This window comes from Folsomia candida, unplaced genomic scaffold (assembly GCF_002217175.1).
Source record: "Folsomia candida strain VU population unplaced genomic scaffold, ASM221717v1 Fcan01_Sc002, whole genome shotgun sequence".
Taxonomy (NCBI): Eukaryota; Metazoa; Arthropoda; class Collembola; order Entomobryomorpha; family Isotomidae; genus Folsomia; species Folsomia candida.
The window spans coordinates 14413356-14432748 of NW_019091194.1; the positions used below are offsets into that span (position 1 = coordinate 14413356).

Consider the following 19393-nt stretch of genomic DNA (forward strand, 5'->3'; position numbering starts at 1 on the left):
TTTAATTTCATGACGTGATTCATTTTTATTAACACCATGTGGCTTTTGTTTTACAATAGTTAAACATTAGTCAAAGTTCAGACAACCCCCAAAATCATGTGATTACAATATAGTGTGATTATAGGAGATTGTTGCGTTAGATTTAGTATGTATTTATATTGTGTGTATTATTATAGCGAAAGTGGCGCCCGGTGACATTATTTTTCGTCTTTACTACAACTAACAGTAAATATTCATATGATGATCAAAGTTTTTTCTTCAAACTATGTTAGATCAGTTATTTAGAAGCAAAAATTTTTGGATGATCTTTTTTCTTAATCACTTATTTACCAACTTTTGATGAACCTTCAAATGGAATCGTTGCTGTTCTCGTGTGCCGGTTTGGTCTGACTATGCAAGAAGGAACATTTTTTCTTTCGTTGCCGCAAGCAACCTCTCTTTTAGCACTTCCTCAGAAGGGTACTCAGGTAGCTTAAGATAATGCACACCTAAGAAAAAATAAGTACATTTAAAATAAATTTTACTTATTAATAATTCGTAAATAAAGGTATACGCCTTACAAGTATTTACTGATGGATAACTTCCTTCGCCAGCGTCCACCTTTCGAACAATAGTAAGTCTAGGATGCAGATTTGCTAAGCCCCCGGGAGGTAGTGAAGAACATCCAGTAGTAAATTGAAGAAATGATTTCCTCTCCTCGCTTGTAAACGATACCATAACATTGACGAATTTGAGGAAACCAGGACTAAAATAAGCAAGAGTTGATGTTAATTTACATACATACATCTTAAAATTAAACGAATATTTTGATGCACTAATTCATAAAATTAAAAATACCTTTCTTTGGTGTAACCTAGCTTGGGTTCAGTATAGTTTAGTATATCCTCACGAGTCCAAACAGGACTCTGGTCGCCACATAGCATTAATCTCACCTGAATTTCAAGGTATATTTAAATATAGCTACAACGTGGACAATATGGATTATAGTAATCAGAATAGATAGATAGTAACCTCATCTGGGCTAAAGGCCCCGAGTTTTTCAATTGAGAATACATAATCGAAGCCTTCTTTCAGTGACATAAGCTGGCGATGAATTCCTTAATAAAATATACAAATAAACAAAATAAATTCAGGTTAATTTTGAATATTAACATTTAATACTACTTCCTCACCAGTTCGACAGCAGAAATCAGTCAAGAGTTCGATATAATCTTCAATGTTATCAATGGAAACATCTTCAAATTCTCCACCTGGAAACACAGTATATAGTAATTGGCATAAATGCATATGTATAAAAATGCAATTTTAATACTCACGAGGGCAAAGATCAACGGCAGAGTATCCAAATACACGGGATGAGGGAGAGTATTGAAAATTTAGCCCCAGATCTTCTAATCGAATTGCTGGTCCTGGCTCTTGGTTTGATAAGTGAGGTAGAGCCAAATTTTGAATCTACATATTTCAGAATATGAATAAAATAGTATAGAAAACATAAGTAAAAAATAATCTATACAAACTATGCAATATCATATATGTACGGAAGTGGTGAGTCTTACCTGTCGAAGTTTGTCAGATTCTGAGAGAGAGTTATCATGTAGAATACGTCTTTTTTGGGTAGCAAGTTCTTGTAATTGATTCAAAAAGCGAGCTCGAGGTGGATCAATTTCTGTCAGGTCTTCAATAGTTAAAATTCCAGAGTACCAAGGCTTATTTTCCGTTATTCGATATTTTGGTGGATCTAGCTCCATTTCCTTTTCGCTCTCTTGAGAATAAAAAATGAAAACATAAATTATTACAACACCGAGTTCAATCTCTGCCAGTTATGCCTATACTAATATATAATTAGTGGGACAATAAGAATAAATGAATTATATCTCTTACCCTGAGAAATATACGAAGAAACCATTAAGTCCTCGTCCGACAGAGGCGTAGCGACACGGTCACCTCTTGACCTACAAGAAAATATAAAAAGACTGATCTTATACATTGCATATAAAGCATACTAGAAATCTATGTTACTGTGGTGGGTATGTAAATACATTAAACAGACATTCTCTTAACGAATGACTAATTGTTATGAGATTCAAGGCAATAAACTAAATTAAAGTACACGTACCTTTCACGAACTTCACTCCCAAATTCTCCAGAGCACAACAGTTTAAAGAATGGGCGAGACAAAGGAAGATCCACAAGACGACTGAAATATAAAACATGTGAAGACTTTAGATCTACTTAACAAATCACGATAAATTACACGGTTTTACTCAAAATTGCAACCTACTTGTCTTGTAAGACTTTGGCGATAAAGATACCCAAAAACCTAAACAGTCTGCAAGCCTTTTCACAAGTTAAACTATCCTGGACCAATGGCGCAGGAAATAATCCAGTGCTTCGTTGAACATAATATTCAGGTGGCTTGGACGCAGTATCGTCAATTACTGGAAGTCGGTCATACCTATTAATTTAAAACATTGAAATGTTATAATGCTATTATCGATATAATGACCATACATTAATATAAATATTACAACATGTGTGTATATACTACGTACCGATTTGAATCCGGAATATCATCACATAACCACATACACAAGTCTTTTCTTTGCAGTTCTGAAAAAGGTATTACGCAATTAGTGATTATTAATTACTTGGGCTAAAGCGTTTCATCGTGCACTTGACTATTTTTTAAACCAAGATTTGTATACACAATGCGAATTACTGCCTGTGCTTTGCTCACTCATAAATTAAATTAACTCTTTGGTAGGTTTTTGTGTAAAACAAATGGATTACACAAATACAAAAAATACAAACAAGAGTTGTAAAAACAGAATTCCTGCTCCCGTTATATGTAAAATGATTCAGAAGGCGAGAAAGGCTGAATGTGGAATGATAAGAATATCTTTGTTCACTCCCACTAGAATTATGTTTGTCATTTTTTTGGATTGAGATTAGAAACGTTATCTAACTTTTAGAACCAAGGCTGGTTTATCACAATATCAGTTATATGTCAATGATCCTACACACTCCCTAGTTTTTCTATTAAAAACTAACTATCTGTTTCTAATAAATATTCGATTTAAATAAATTGTATTAAAATAAATTGTGTTACTAACCTGCAGCGACAAGGGCGTAAAATTCCAAGGTTGGGCCCAAGCCAGTCCCATCTTCCCCTTGAAATTCGATTTCGAGAACTGATTTTCTTGCAGCATGGAAATTCATCACTTGTAGAGCCCACTCCAACAGATTATTTCCTCGAGGAACTTTAACACGCCTGCAAAGTTTATTAATAATTTGATATGATTGATTGATTAAAGTGTTGTTTTTTAGCAGCAAACCAACACTCACTCATGTTTAAGTCGACCAAGTCGGAACTCATGAGGATCATCTCGTCGTGTTCTATTTCTGTCAACTGTTGAATCTCGCTGATTTTGTAACCACACGATAGACCTAGGTAAAATAACATCAAGAAAAAGAAAGTCATTACTGAGAATTTTCCACGTACTAAAAAAATAGTCTAGTTGTTTGAATATATGAAATGCTTTACCTCGACGTCCCAAATGCGGTGCAACTAAAATATAGATTTCTGGTGTCGAAGGGAAACAGCATAGGAGCAGAATATGTAAGGTCTTCACACCACGTTGGCAAAGCACGGCTAGCTAGTACTAAAGGGTCCTGAACTTGCTGAACAAGTTTGTTTGTAATTTTTTTGCTGATAAATTCATCGGGAGGAACATAGAATCCCTTGTTCAAATCCATACAGATGATAGTATCGTCCTGCAATTTGCTTGAAGCACTTAGTGAATACAAATGACGGAGCAGATTCATGACTTCCTCCACAGAACATGAAATGGAGGAAGGAGATGGGGAAATTGTTCCACCAAAACTGGAAGTGCATGTATCAAGAGATTCCTTTTCTTCGGATTCTTTTTCTTCCTTATAAATGATGCTGTAAAGGTTTAAATAAATAACAATTGTAATAGTAATATCATCTCGATAATCAGTCCTTATTGTTATTATACTCTAACTATATGCGGACTAATAATTAAAAGTAGTATGCCACTTACGTATAAGTCGGTTCCCAAATTCTGCGGAGTTTTTCCTGCTTGGTTCCAATTTGAGAAGTTTGGACGAGATCTTGACAAGGACAAGGTAACAACAAATGTATTTTTGAAACAAATAACCGTAAGAAAACGTGACAAAAACAGACTATTTAAGGATTTTAGAAATATAAAAAAACAATGTATATTTTAGTATTCGTAAAGTCTCTGTCTTTTCTTGAGAGTTGAAAGGGGGGAAAATGAGACTTACCTTGGACAGCTTGGAAAATGGTAGCTTTGCGATTACTCAAATCTATTTCTATATCAGGTACCTATAAAGGAACAAAAACAATTCATTAACAATACTCAACAAGATAATTCAAAATGATGATGAACGTACGCCTGGTAAATTAGGTCCACGAAGAATTAAATTAAGCTTGGGTTGTGGAGCTATGCAACAGTCTACATCCCTTCCTGGAGTCGACACTGTGCTGTCTAGCGGAGCTGGTACTTCGACCTCACTAATTTGGTTCACGTTGGTCCGCCCAGGTCGTGGATCGAAAGCAGGAATCAATGCTGAAAACTGACGTTTGAGAACAAATTCATCATCCCAAGATCTCCTTTTGCCAGATCGAACTTCGAAGCAATCTTCATCCTAAAAATAAATCCAATGTGTTTGAAATTGAATACACAATGTAAGAGTCATGGGTGACGGCTTAAGATGTGTTTGTTAAATGTTTCTTAAAGACTTACTGCCTCTTCGTACATATAGTCGTCTTCATTTTCTTCATCGTCATCATTCTCATCTTCCGGCAATTCGTCGTCATCTTCCAGCTCAGCTAATAACGTGGTGGTTCGACAAGTTTCCAGAAAGTCCTAAATTAATTGACGGTAACAAAAAGATTTACATATGCAAGAATTAAGCATGTTGTGGTTTAAACGTAGACGAAAAGTAAAACATTGTATTCCTTTACCTGTTCACTGTCACTGGAGGTAGAAGTTAAACTCATTGTTAAAGTTTGACCCAAGTTCTGTCCACCGCTAGACGCTGTAGCAGCACCTCCAGAATTATTTCCTGATAAACTTGGGTAGCTCTGTGCAGTACTGAGGAGACCTCCTGTGATTGCACCAAATACAATTTTTAATCAAGTGTTATGCATTTCCGTGTCTTTGGTAAATTGCAAAGGATTACAACAAGCAAAACCATACATAAATGATAGTCTAGATAATATAAATAAATATGTATGTACATATGTATAAGCTTTCGTAGTTTCTTTGAATGAAGCTTCTTTGAGTAATAAGAACAAGGAGAAAGCTATTGTAGTTATTTTTATCACTGGACTTTTGATCACTATGATGTATGTACAAGGGGAAATAATTACAGAAATATACATACACAAGCCAAAACGCATACAACAATCATCCGGCTCAGTCAAAGGAATAATAATATGCATGTAATAATCAAGTGCGGAATGAAAACGATATATAGGGGGAAATCAATCAGTAGAAAATATGCAAATCATAGTTAACTGCGATTTACTGACAATTAAAGTGAAGATTTTAATATGTGCGAATGAGCATATAATCATTGCCAACCTGGAAAATTTGAGGTAAGTGCAATCCTAACAAGACTTGAGACAGAATGTGGGGCGCGTCCGAAAACGAAAGGATTGTATGATTGATGGTTTGGGTGGTGTTGTTGGGATGTAGGAACGGGAGGCGGAGGATGATGATGATGATTATGATGATGAGCTGCTGGTGGATGTACATTTTGAGGGGTCTGCTGGGGGTTATTAGTGTTAGGAGGACAGGGGCTTGCATGAGAAGTTGTTGTCACCAACGTGTTACAGTTTTGAGAAACTGATGGAAATCTAGAACTATTGATCAACGACCGAACTCTGGCGATCGCTGATAAACTGTCAAATAGTGAGGATGATACATTGTTTAAATTGTTGGTTCCTGGGGAGAGTGGAGAGGAAAAAACAGAGTTTGAGGATGTAGACAAGGAGGAAGTTTCAGTCGTGGATAAATTGGGAACAGACACACTCTTTGGATTCGAACAAATTGTTTTGGATGATGATGTCCCTGGCGTGGTGCCACTAGCAGTGGAGGCATCAGCGGATCCTGGGTTTGCCTGGCTTTCCGTGCCTCGGCCAGGAACCCCTTTATTATTCGTTCCCAGCCAAGCTACACATACAGATTTCTTGTGTCAACAACGACTTTGTCCAGTCAATTTTGTTAGTTTTTTGCCATAAGGAAAAAATAGGTCTTAAATATTGATGATTTCAGGAAAACATCTATAATGTCATTGCCTAATACATAAATTACTAAACTTTTGACTTATGAGCATTTGATTGATAGTAAAATAGTTACATAGGTTTCATTTCAATCATCGTCTTAGAGTTCCAACCCATCTAAAACTGTTGTGTTGGCATCAACATCAACCAAAAGAAAGCCCACGACAAGCTATACCCATTTTAATAAAAAGCTAGCTAGCTAGATGTATAGCCATCAACCATCAAGTACCCAACCCAATTTTAGTGGTTAGAAATATTTATATAAAATGTAGCTAGTGTAAAGCATTGAAGTGATTTTTTTTGTACCTAAAGTCCTCCGAGATTTACTTCCACTTCCACTAGATGAACCCCGGTCACCACTTCCAGACGCCTCCGAATCTTCCATTTGAATATTTCTCAGTTTCTTTTCTATGTACATGAAAATAAAATGATAAAATAAATACGAGTTTCGTGCTATTTTTCATGGAAAATATATATTAACGAGAGGAGATGTTGCTGCATACCTTCACTACTGTCATCCATTGCTCTTCGCAAAGCAATCATTTTCATAACATCCTTAAGACCTGGGGGGCCCATTGTACCCAAATCACCAAACTCGATGGAACTCATATTAGAAACTTTTGTTTTCGGTTTACTTCCGCTACTGCTGGTTGGATTTGAGGTTGACACAGCAGGTTTAGATGCAGATAATACTGCATTCTTTCCATTTTTCAAACTGTTGAAAAACTCGGTGTCATCATATGACGATGCACTCCCAGGACAAGATCCTTCAGTCTATTTGTAAATGAATTACATTTAATACCCAATTCAACAATAGTTGTTAATAAATATTATATTATTATAAAAGTTGGGACTATTGATAATGTGAGTCAACTTATTGAACTTTTACCAGCTTAGATGATCCGCCTGGAACATCGGTTGGAGCAGAGGCTACGGGTAGTTTAGAAGGAAGGGGTGAGAATGTTTCATCTTCACTCGTGTCTCCCAAAGTAACTGATAACGCATTTGGTTTACCGCTACTGCCAATATTCCTTTCTTCAACAATGGTAGCGAGATCAGAGACGGCGACAGCAGCTGCAGTAATGCTACATGAAGGATGTATTTCTTCCGGTACGCTCAATGAAGTCACAATATTTTCAAGTGTTAAATCTGACTGCGCGTTTGATAATACCGACTCAGCCATTAGTTCACTCAACTGTAAGTGGTATAAAGTCAGATTGAGAACAATATGGTTTATGTATCTACAACTGTTTAGAAATTGGCACCTCGCGACTAATTTCATCATAACCCACCTTGTTCACCAATAGACTATCCGCAGATGATGCTTGCTCAGTGGATGCAACGGAGTGCAGTTTGGCAGAATTTCCATCCATTGCTTCTGGAAGACTAGAAGTAGAGCTGCATTTTCTACTAGCGAGTACACTGACTTTTCCTGAAGTTTCTCCAACAGCAGCTTTGGATTTGGAGACTTTAGCTGTTCAAAGATAAAATAGATATTAAAAGTTGTGATTTGATCCCCGGTAATATTGTATTCTTTAGCATCAAAAACTGAAGCAAAACACACTAACCTGCAGGAGTTTTAGAATTCGTTGCTGATTCCGGGTCATATAAGGGCGACAGCTTCAAGTCATACTTTCCTTCAGCTCCCATTCTATATGAATTTGAACCACCAGCGTCCCATGTTACATCAATCCAGCCGTTGTGCTAGATTATTATATTATTACAGTTAAGTTAGACCCAATTGACTTGGAATGTATACACGAGTAGCAAAACCAACCACGACAGTACAAAATAAACCTACCTCACTGGTAATTGTTCCTTCTGCAGGGGGATTTCCATCTTGCCTATAAATAGCATATTATTATTTGAGTATATTAAATGTATCTATATAGTTTACGATTCAATTTTATATTGGTGTATACTCTCTCCATTTCCAGTCAACCCCACGGACAACTCGAGCATTTACAACCATGTGTTTCAACTGGGATCTGATTAATCGCCGTTGTTTCCTAATGTTTGCTTCTTGTTCTCGCATGGCTTTTCCTATATAAAAACAACAATTTATTTGTTTGATTAATTGTTATGAAAAATGCACCTCATTTCAATTTATTAGTATCCAATCAAGTTACCTAAATCATCACATATTCCTGTGACTTTTCCATACACTTCAAATCCAGAAAGACTAAGTTATACAGAAGATGAATGATTAGTTTCATCATGTTAAATAATACTTGACACCTTTTGACCTCATAACTATATAATACCCTCATAATTCCTACCTAAGATAATGTGTTTGGTTAGATGCATTTTTCCCGGTTTGTTGCAATCTAATATGACGCCATCCTATCGTTTCATCCTCGCGAGGTGTAATAGGCCATGTGGCTGTGCTTCCTGGTTCATTCAGTGAACAATCATCAGTGTGATTCATTAAATCTTCCCAAGTGTTGCCGTCCTTTGATACTTGGAATTTCCAATTTCTCATTGCCGAACGGCCATAACCTCGAGCTGTGAATAAAATTATTATCATTGTAGCACATAAATGCACAAATAATAGAGTTAGTGGAAGAAAAATTAATCAAGTTATTGATTACCATGTCGCAAAGTATAGGCTGACGGGATAAGCCAAACTCCCATATCAATGGCAAACCATGCTTTTTTATCATCATTCGTGTGTACATTCAATGCCGAGGTATCCCGACTTAAAATGTCTTGAAAAAATAACACAATCAACATTATTAAATTGTGCACCAATTCGTTATGTAATATAGAATTTTTTTAAAGTAATTATAGCCTACCCAGTAACCGCCCATATGGAAGATTACGACCTTCTGACGAAGTTACAATGACAAGTCCGTACTGTGCAGGGTTTACCCACTCCATGCTAGTTCTACAGAAATATAAATCGGTTTCATGAATGGCTATGGTATTTGAAATTAAAAACAACTGCATATACTAGTACCAACCTTCCGTTAGTACCAATCCAGTATATAAGACCGTTTTCGTCAAAATCTTGCTGATGTCGAAATGTAGCAGGAGGAGATTCTTTGAGCTTTCGCACAAATGCAAATGTGGAACGGTCATAGTCATACCTGCCGGAAAGGTAAGTAAATATCAGTACAGTAAACGAATTGAATAGAAAGCAATTTGATAATAATTTATTGTTTTATAATGTTGAATAATAAATATATATACATAGTTTTCTTACCATTGTTTTGCAACCATTTTCAGCAAATAATTTTCCAATTGTCCAATAGTTGTTAGAGGTTCCATTTTTAAGGTACGTCCTGATCTATCAATAAGTGAGCTTTCTGTGCACGATTTTTCCAGTCGGAATCTAAGTCTCCGTGTGAGTACTTTGATAAAAAAAATCAGTAAATAAACAATTACAAACACGTTATTCCTAAATTAAAACTGCTTTAACCTTGCAATCCATAATTAGCACCAGAAGATTCGTACAACAGTACAGGTAATTTCTCAATCGTTTCGAGCACGGTTACCTTGAAGCATTCACATCAGTCAGTTAAAAAAAGTTTCAAATGTCTTTTGAAGTATGCATGAAATGCTCGTTTCTTCTTTAAACTTACCAATTTCTTGACAAGTGCTCGTCCACAATTAACTCTTGAACCTTCAATATTTCGTTCTTTTAGCACAGACTTTAGAATTTCTAATCGTTGTTGTAACATTGCCGCTTGACGACGGCGACTCGATTTTCCAAAAAATACGTCATGTTCTCTTTCATGATCTGATGTAAACAGGCGAATCAAGGCTTGGACCAACCCTGATGAGTGCAATTCATATGCAGAGACAAGCGAATCGTCTCGCAATAAACGGGCCAACTCATCCAAAGCAGTTTTTAAAACTTGCTGCCAGGTAGTACAATCATCTCGATGACCCGTTTGCTAAAAAAACAAATGAATCATTCCATAAACCAAAAATTAATAATGTTCGAATTATTATTATAATTATCTAATTAATTAAATATCAAACTAACAATTCAACAAATAAATTTTATTACCTGTTTGAAACATGCACGTTCCAACTGGGCAACAATTGTCCCCAACTTTGCAACAACTCCTCGAGGTTGTGATTGAGCCACTTGAAAATAATTATCGAAAATTTCCTGAGCAAGAGATCGGATCTTTTGTTTCATTGCTTCATGTTTAGACTTTAGTCGCTTGCCACGCTTTCCAACCCAACCAGTGGCAAATTCAGGTCCCAAGGTCCCAACTTCAGCAGTAAAAGAATGGCGGGTCCCCCGATTGGATTCAAAAAGAAATCCAGCCAAGTCATCTTTGAGAATTGTGGTTTGTTGTTGTCCATCAGTGTTAGAAATGGATAGTTCGCCATCTTTCTTACAGGAAAGCGCCCAGTTTCCAATCTTCATTTGATTGTTTGGGCCTGGGGAACTCAAAATTGACTGCGACTGCATTCCTGGTCGAATGCCTGCCTTGGCTCGTTGTAGCTTTTCGATGAATTCGCTTCGACTTTCTGAACTATCAGATCCCCCTTCTGGACTACCCGAACTATACATTGTCGCGAGCTTGCCATCCAAAACAAATCTAAACCATCCATTACTGCCATTTGATAATTCTAGTGCTGCAGCTTCATTCCAGATATATAAGCAATCCCGCCCACGACAGATGCACCAATCCCTCCAATGATAAGGTTTTCCGGCAGTTATTTCACTTGCATCTTCCATCATAACTGTGTCAGTATCCAAACGTTCAGGAGTTTCCTCTTTTTTAAGAATTTCGGGGTCGTTTGGACACAGGTTCAGCACCTTAATAATCAAATGAATAAAATGAAAAATTATGATACATGGATTAATAGATTTTCAAATTGAATAATTGCAATTGAACCATACCTTAACGAAAACACCTAGCCTTGCAAAGTGTTCCACGTATATTTCTTGAGCTTTCATCATAAGATCTTTGATCATTGTCAGGATGAGTAGATGACCATCGTCATCTTCCTCATTATCTAAGACCGCAGCGATGACCTCAACCAACACTGTTCCAAGCGAATGCGACGCAGATTCAGGTTTGCAAAGTTCGGAAAGTTCATTCAATAACGGGGAAGGTATATAATGAATCATCTTCTTTATCAAGTTCAAACTTGCTCGTCTATATGAAATGTAAAATACGAATATTATAGGTATCAGTTATTATATACGCAGTTATAGAGTAAACTATAGAAAGCTTTGAGACAAAATAAACAGTCTTACCTAACGGCAGGAACCATGGTTGAATGATACGTGGAGCAGAAGAGGGGCAAAAGTCGTTGTAAATATACAGGAATCTACAAAATTATGCAAATAGTTTTTTTTAATATATAATACCTACAGTACAGTGTTGAACTTGCCCGAGTCAGGGACAGAGTCCGCTTCTAAATTGTTTTCCGAATTGATCGGACGCGTATTACCAACCCCAATTGTCGGGATGGTCAAATTTTTATTTTTACCGAAATTTTTATCGAACTGAATTCGTCTAACATACATGTGTGCAAAAGAATGAACTCAATCGGTTTAGCCATTATGGCTCGATAGTGTCGGATAAACATGATAATTCTATCCCATAATAAGGGACTGTTGTTAAATTACGTAACGCTTGAAGGGGGAAGGGGGTTTAGGCCCCAATGATATCGTGCCTATGTACGTCATGTTAAAGGGAGGAGGGGGGGGGGGTCGAGAAAATCAGTTTTTAGCGTTACATAATTTAAGAACGCCCTAAAGCCCTGATTAGGGCTAAAAACGAAATGGGATACGCAAATCTAAAAAATATGTACGACTGACTATAATTAACTATAAGAAACTTACAACAGGAGCCATTTCTGGATCCCCTTTTGCTTCTTGTTGTACAACTTCTTCACACTCCGATTTGGATCGCTCCCTCACAATTTCTGAAGACACCATGTATTCACCGGGCGATTGTAAAATTGTGGCAACTTTATAGTTCCAAGAAAGTGTGGTTCAAAAGATGTGAAAGAATAGAATACACAAATATAAGTATTATGGTAATTTTCTAAAACAGGATTCATCAATATTTGTTTAATTTTAATTAGTAGTAAAATGTCAATATTTTTAAACAAACCTTCTCGATGGCCCTCGTCATTCCGTTCTCGGGCTTTATCCAGAGGAGTTTTCCCATCTTCGTCCTAATTACAAATCATTATCATAAAAATATATACTCTTCGAATTATAAGTCTTCAATCGTGTAGTAAATAGTAATGCAAATGTGTCAAACGATTTTCCCATAATGTATATAAAATAAATGTCGTTATTAAATTAAATTAAACTTACTCTTAAATCGGGATTGGCGGCATGTTTTAATAAAACTTTAGCGATTGCAGGTCTTCCAAAGCAAGCGGCATAATGGAGAGAAGATGACCGCTGGCCTTTATTAACGTCAGCACCTTCAGAAAAGTGTACATGTTTAGGATTAGTTAACTTGATTTATTCATTTATTCCTAAAACATAACGCCAGCATACTAACTACTTGCATGGAAATGGGGCCTGCTAAACACTATACATCCAGCAGAGGTTTCCACTTGATGCTAAGCTTAACTATGCTGTAAGTGGAAAGCCTCGCACGCGGTACAGGTTTTAGGCAACCCCCCTTCTCTCTTTACGTCTACAGGATCCATATTTCGATACATGCATAAGTATCAAATTTTTCTCCTACCTTTATCACATAGATATTCAACCATTTCTTGAGTCCCAAAAGCAGAAGCCCAATTTAGTAATGTTTGTCCGACATCATCTGCAAGGGACAGCCAAAAAATCATCGTAACGAAAAAAAATACAGTGCAGCGTTGGATAGCCTGAGCTAGTCATTTTCTTGGTCTTTTACTCAGTTTCGAAAACCAGTGTTTATAACCCACTACCAGAGATATGATAGCCCTGGTTTGGGCTAAAAACGATTAAAGGATAATCGCATAAAAACAGTATAAATTTGTCAAATCTCTTACCCATAAAATTTACTTCGACACCTGTGTATCAAAAAGTTAAGTTATTTATTGCCAGTCCTTTATACAATATATCCATTCTCCCTGACATTAAATAATTAATGAAAAATTTCAAACCTCCAGTTTCAATGGCTTCTATTAACGCCTCAGTGTCTTTACTACGTATGCAGTCAATGAGTTGACGATGGGTTTTCTCTCCAGAGGTACCATCCTGTCGTCGGAGACTAGCCAATCTGGCACTCGCCACGCCAGATTGCTTTGGCAATGCTTTTCTGCCTTCAAACAGTAGCACCAAAAGAAGATCAACAAGTCGCATTGTGTCAAGCACACACCTTTCATCCCCCTTTAAAGCTTTTTCTAATGCTTCGGGTAGTTCAGATCGTAAAAGATCCTATATATTAATAAATACAAACAAAACATCAGTAATAACAATGAGCTGTTTTCATCTCATTATCTGAAATTATTACGTGTGTTATTGACGGAGAGCCACGGCACAAAGTTGAAAGCAAACTTATAATCGTTGACACAGTTGCTGTACTTTTGGCTTCGTTCGGGGTGTTGGATGTTGAAGAAACTCCGCTAGAAACTCCCATTGTTGACGCGTTAGGAGTAGAACTTGATATGTTTGATGACGTTGTGCCAAGCGATGATGACATTTTAGCAAGTAGATCTTTAACTAATCCATGTGATGCCAATGGAGCTGGGTCAATTCCTCTCCTTGTAAATCTATCCGAAAGTGATGCAAAACATCTCAATGCTCCATCAGCCACCTGTAAAAATGTTAGTTAATAGTGAAACGTATATGAATAGGACAAAATCTAAATTTTTCTCCCAATAGCAATAAAACTCACGTGGTTATCTTCATGGCGTAAAAGAGTTGATAAACTTTCAACCACTGCAGTGAGAGTTGTGTCTTGAGGTTCCATCTTGGAACACAATCTTGATACGACAGACATCGCAGAGTGCAGAGTGTCTTTATGAACCATATTTCCATTATCTCGGATAAAGGTCAGCACACAAGTAAGCCCACCAGCCTCAAAAACTGCCCCAGCTTCTCTGGTACATATTAGCTCCAGAACCTAGTGGATTAAAAAAATGGTCATGTACAATAATAACAGTTTGAGAATGTTATAATAATAAGAACAGATGGAGGAAAACTGGTACCTTCACACACTGTTCAGCCAAATCCTTTGAAGTCCTGGAACTGATTTCAGCGACAACTAATCTATTGCAAATGGATTTTACGGCTCCATCAACTGGAATTATAGAATAATGTTAAGTCTCTGTGCAGAAAAGTTGTCAATACAGACTAAAGACAATGGTATATAATTATTTGTAGGTCAAACAATATCACCTGACACAATTCTACGAGTACATTCAGCGGATACGTCCAAATAGTACGTAAGTGCTCTAGCTGTGACTTCCAACACTGATTCTGTAGCAGTTTCGTCCAAAAATATCCTGCACAGGGCTGGAAGAAATGCTCGCGGCGGACAACTATTAAAATCGATTCATATTTTATTAATAGCGATATTTTTCTCACATAAATATATTTCAATTTGAACTCGAAGAAAAACTTACCATTCAAAACAACGATCAACATTGTCACTCATCAAGAGCAACATGCATAGCTGTTCAAGAGCGATAAGCTGTATGCAAAATAAATCAATTTTGTTTAGTTCTGGTCCTTAATGACACGAAAATTACTTGTCCTTTTTAGTTGGTCATTATGATAATACCTGCATGTCCCTTTCCTCGCCCTGTCCAATGCTCAGCCACTCCAACAATGTTTCCGGATCCACAACGTCTGCCATGACTATGTTTGCTTATCTAAAACGAAAATCTGAATTATAATTTTGAAGAGATGAAACTCCCAAGTAGATATATACATGTATAATTGGATGAGACAGACATAATATGGGACGTAAAGAACTGGATATTACAATTACTTATTTCCCTATTAATCGCAAATTTTGAAATTGGAACTTCTAATTATGTATTATAGACTATAATAATGCATTCTATTAATCTAACACCATGTACAACATTTATAGTGCACGGCGTTTTGATTATTAATGATTACAGATTAATAACATATGAATGTTGTTTGCTCACCTTAATTTGTAACGATCTTATTATGTATTCACCGATCTTTACAGTAGAAATTGTCTACCAGTTGTTTCCAAAATTAGGCGTTCGCTGTGAACTGAATAGTACTTATCGACTGGCAACTTGGGATTTCAAAATGTCGCGAATTAATTTATTGTTTTTTTCTAATAAGACTTGACTTGTTCTCTCCGGATAAATTCAGTTGTGGACAAATGACAAAACCAAATGACTAAAATTGGTTACTTTGCTGTATTTCAATTAATAATATCTCTTTCTGCTGTGTTGCTGCAATTAATTACATCTGCTGGCTCTTCGTTCTTCACTCTTGTATTAATTCTTGATTCACAACGATTTATATTAAGCTAAAAATAATGATCATGTATATTTACAAAAATTACAATGATGAGCAAGACAGAGAACTTATCATCACGGACAAAACCTTTTAAAAACTAGTGCTTGAAAACAAACAAACAACTTTTCGAAACTGGGCCACAAAAAAGTTGAATCAACCAGCCACCATACTACGAGATGACTTTTGATGGTTGGTTGTATTCACTTCCTCTTTCGCACACTTTTTCGTCACTCAATAGTCATCATCTTTGCGAATTATAATAATATTTTACTTTAACTGAAAAGGTGTCTAAAAACTTTCATTTTATTTTGCAACACTCGTCGCCTCGTCCTTCCCCCTGAGTATTTGCACTCGGACCAGGACGAAATGCAGAAAGATGAAAGAAAGAAAGAAAGAACCAAGAACGAGATGGATTTCTCTTCAGCAGGAGGCAGAGAGTGTAAAATAATTATTATTGTCGTCAGTCTACTTTTTCATCTGGTTGTGCGACACAAGGCGATACGGTACAACACACAAAGAAGGCCGTCCATGCTCAATGTCTTCGGATTCTAAAAAGGAACATTTGCTGAAATTTTGTAATTTTGTTCGCATTCAGTTTTCAAGAAGTTTTAAAAATTAAATTGTCTTAATCTGGAATCGGTTCCAAGACCCCGTGGTGAATGGATGGCGTAGGGGGAAATCTAGTAGTGGCAGGAGCGTATGAATTTTGCAGGCAGATGGACTGGGATTTGGTTGCATTAAAATACGTCCTTGATATGTTACATTTGGGAACTTTGTTCCGACACGAGCTGCAGTCTCAAGTTGAGACTCTTCTCAACTCAACAACTACTAAATAGTAGTAAATCGCAGAGAAATGCAGAAAATACAAAAACAAGACCACTTCTAACTTTGTTTATGTCAGTTATTTATTGATAAGGTCAGCATGAGAATGCAATTATTTTCCCGCATAAGATTACTAACGAGAGAGAAGATAAAATCCTTAATAACACACTGCTGGTATTTTAAAAATAATGGTACATGTCATGCATTTCAACGGAATTTATCCATCTGATTTCAATTTGGGTGACTTACTTGAATTTGAGAAATTTAGGTTATGCGAGAAACCCAAAAGATGAAGCGAAAGGGGAATAATAGTGCAGTCTTTACTGTAGTGTCAACCAAGCCACGTTTAAAGGATAAGTCTCAACACAAGTCTGTCTCATGTGAAAAGAAAATTTTTTTTCTTTCTTGTTTTATTACAATTACTGAATCTTTGATAATCATAAGTCAATTCAAATTAATGCTGTCGCATTAATGAACTTAGTTCAATTACAAAGATTTTAGTTTTTCTTTGGTGCTTTTGAGATTGGGCTAAATGAAAAAGTTTGTGAAGAGTGTTAAATGTCGTATGTATTTTACATTGCATTACCCTTGAGATGACGGTCAGGTCTTTTATCTGTAACTTCTCATGGCTTTCGACTTGCATGGTCGTGCATGATCTAATAGCCTGTTTTGTTTTTTTGTTTCGGATTGAGCCAAGAAGTCTAAAAATAATGCGATGAAGGATTTGACAAAAAGATGAACAGTAAAATGCAATAAATGTCGCTATACTTTACTGCAAGTTGCAACACACGTTTTTCTAATGTTACTGTTTTTCTGATGTTACTTTTTTATCCGGCTAATTGACAAATTTTGTAAAATAAATAATTGAATTTTCTGTATTAGTTATTCCACGATGGAAATATGGGGTTTATTAATTTAGAGGTATGCAACTAAATAGTATTTTTTTACGCTCTAATGATTTTGATGTATGATTGACGGATACAAATTTTCGTATTTTTTTGAAGTTAAATATAAAACGATCGTTAAAATTTGAGACACCGCCAATAGTTCATGAAATTGAAACCCTTTATGGTTATCATCAAACCCTATTTAATTTAATTAATCAGTAGTTAGGTCATCTGGCAAAAATTTAGAAAAGGGCTCTGACCCTGATTCGAACTACATATAACATAAACACTGCACACTGTAGATTATTTATACCACGACTACAATTTTACCAAGGAATGCATTACCAACTTGTCTCTATCTATCTTGGTCATTCATATCGTCGAATCCAAACCACCCCATAGAAATGGTGTCAATTAATCGTGCGTCGAATCCTAAGATCATTTGATACTTTATCACTGCATAAGATATCCAGCGTTACCTAGATACTAAAATTTGAGTACTAAAAGTCAAGTAATTGTGCCCAAGGTTGCTTGACAACTTTAGTAATAATTACAAGGTTGCGACAATTGCTTCGACGCCTAAAAAACTTCTTTCTTGTTTTAGGAACGACGACTGATTACTGAAATGTTGCTTGATAAGGATTTGGGTGCTATCCGGTTCGTCCATTGATGATCAATAGGAAGTACTCGTACAAATTGCTCAAAATGCACAGCCCGGACAATTTTTCAATTATCGTGGTGGATCAGACTTGGTGATTCAAAGGCAGATTAATGAGGCAATGGATCTTTATCTGCACAACATTGCCGGTTGTGCACCGGTTGACGTTGCTTATCTGAAGGATAGACTTCCTGTACCTGTCAAATTTGAGCATGGGTATGATCATGAATGGGACCTTGCGACATGTGAACAACACAAATAAGAAGCTTTGTGCCAAATTTCATGCAAATCGGACGAGAAATGGCGAAATTATGGCATGGCGACGAAATTTGGCGAAAACAAGGGGGTGGCGGTGGTTGGGACCTTGCGACATGTCAACAACACCAATAAGAAGTCTCTGTCGAAGTTTGATGGAAATCTGACGAAAAATGGGTAAGTTATGGCATGTCGACGATATTTGGCGAAAACAAGGTGGTGGCGATGAGTGTGACCTTGCGACATGTCGATAACACCAAAAAGAAGTCTCTGTCGAAGTTTCATGCAAATCGGACGAGAAATGGCGAAATTATGGCATGGCGACGAAGTTTGGCGAAAACAAGGTGGTGGCGGCGGGTGTGACCTTGCGACATGTCGATAACACCAAAAAGAAGTCTCTGTCGAAGTTTTATGCAAATCGGACGAGAAATGGCGAAATTATGGCATGGCGACGAAATTTGGCGAAAACAAGGTGGTGGCGACGGGTGGGACCTTGCGACATGTCGATAACACCAATAAGAAGCCTTTTGCTAAATTTCATGCAAATCGGACGAGAAATGGCGAAATTCTGGCATGGCGACGATATTTGGCGAAAACAAGGGGGTGGCAGCGGGTGGGACCTTGCGACATGTCAACAACACCAATAAGAAGCTTTTTGCTAAATTTCATGCAAATCGGACGAAAAATGGTGAAGTTCTGGCATGGCGACGAAATTTGGCGAAAACAAGGTGGTGTGCGGCGGGTGTGATTTTGCGACATGTCGACAACACCAATAAGAAGCGTTGTGCTTAATTTCATGCAAATCGGCCGAGAAATAGCGAAGTTATGGCATGGCGACAAAGGTTGTCGCCATGCCCTGCATTTATAAGGGGGGGAGCTGTTGGCCGCCCTGAGAAGAGCGTTTCCAGAGCACGTCGCTCCCTCGTGCTCCACGCGGGCGGGCCCCCACTCGCGCCCTGAGGCGCATGGGGGGTCTACCTCCACCGACCGGGAAAGCCCTGCCCACGTCACCG

General features: G+C 37.1%; 1 protein-coding gene across 1 annotated transcript; it reads right to left on the reverse strand.

Moving 5' to 3' along the window:
- Nucleotides 1-16208, reverse strand: LOC110844664 (E3 ubiquitin-protein ligase HECTD1). The gene is made up of 51 exons (XM_035848461.1): nt 15413-16208; nt 15037-15127; nt 14879-14946; nt 14652-14794; nt 14462-14553; nt 14149-14376; nt 13765-14067; nt 13415-13688; nt 13301-13321; nt 13015-13092; nt 12633-12745; nt 12424-12487; nt 12150-12277; nt 11559-11632; nt 11199-11457; nt 10350-11114; nt 9919-10233; nt 9756-9831; nt 9540-9687; nt 9298-9423; nt 9130-9221; nt 8926-9042; nt 8614-8839; nt 8464-8516; nt 8257-8377; nt 8136-8178; nt 7903-8038; nt 7627-7808; nt 7224-7529; nt 6838-7108; nt 6641-6742; nt 5634-6224; nt 5012-5154; nt 4791-4913; nt 4438-4692; nt 4309-4369; nt 4065-4134; nt 3545-3946; nt 3346-3447; nt 3114-3271; nt 2553-2610; nt 2282-2455; nt 2117-2197; nt 1882-1952; nt 1557-1762; nt 1317-1452; nt 1173-1250; nt 1012-1097; nt 838-932; nt 561-745; nt 1-488 (listed from the first exon to the last, which is right to left on the reverse strand). The coding sequence occupies exons 2-51, from the start codon at nt 15109-15111 to the stop codon at nt 391-393; spliced, it is 8172 nt and encodes a 2723-aa protein (XP_035704354.1). The 5' UTR covers nt 15112-15127; nt 15413-16208; the 3' UTR covers nt 1-390.
- Between the last annotated feature and the right edge of the window lie 3185 nt (nt 16209-19393).

Excerpts from the sequence above, each read along its gene's own strand:
- LOC110844664 (XM_035848461.1), bottom strand. The coding sequence starts at position 15,111 with ATGGCAGACGTTGTGGATCCGGAAACATTGTTGGAGTGGCTGAGCATT. Across the intron at positions 2,611-3,113 it reads TTACGCCCTTGTCGCTGCAG|AACTGCAAAGAAAAGACTTG; the intron begins GTTAGTAACACA and ends TACCTTTTTCAG. Across the intron at positions 746-837 it reads CTAGGTTACACCAAAGAAAG|TCCTGGTTTCCTCAAATTCG; the intron begins GTATTTTTAATT and ends TGCTTATTTTAG.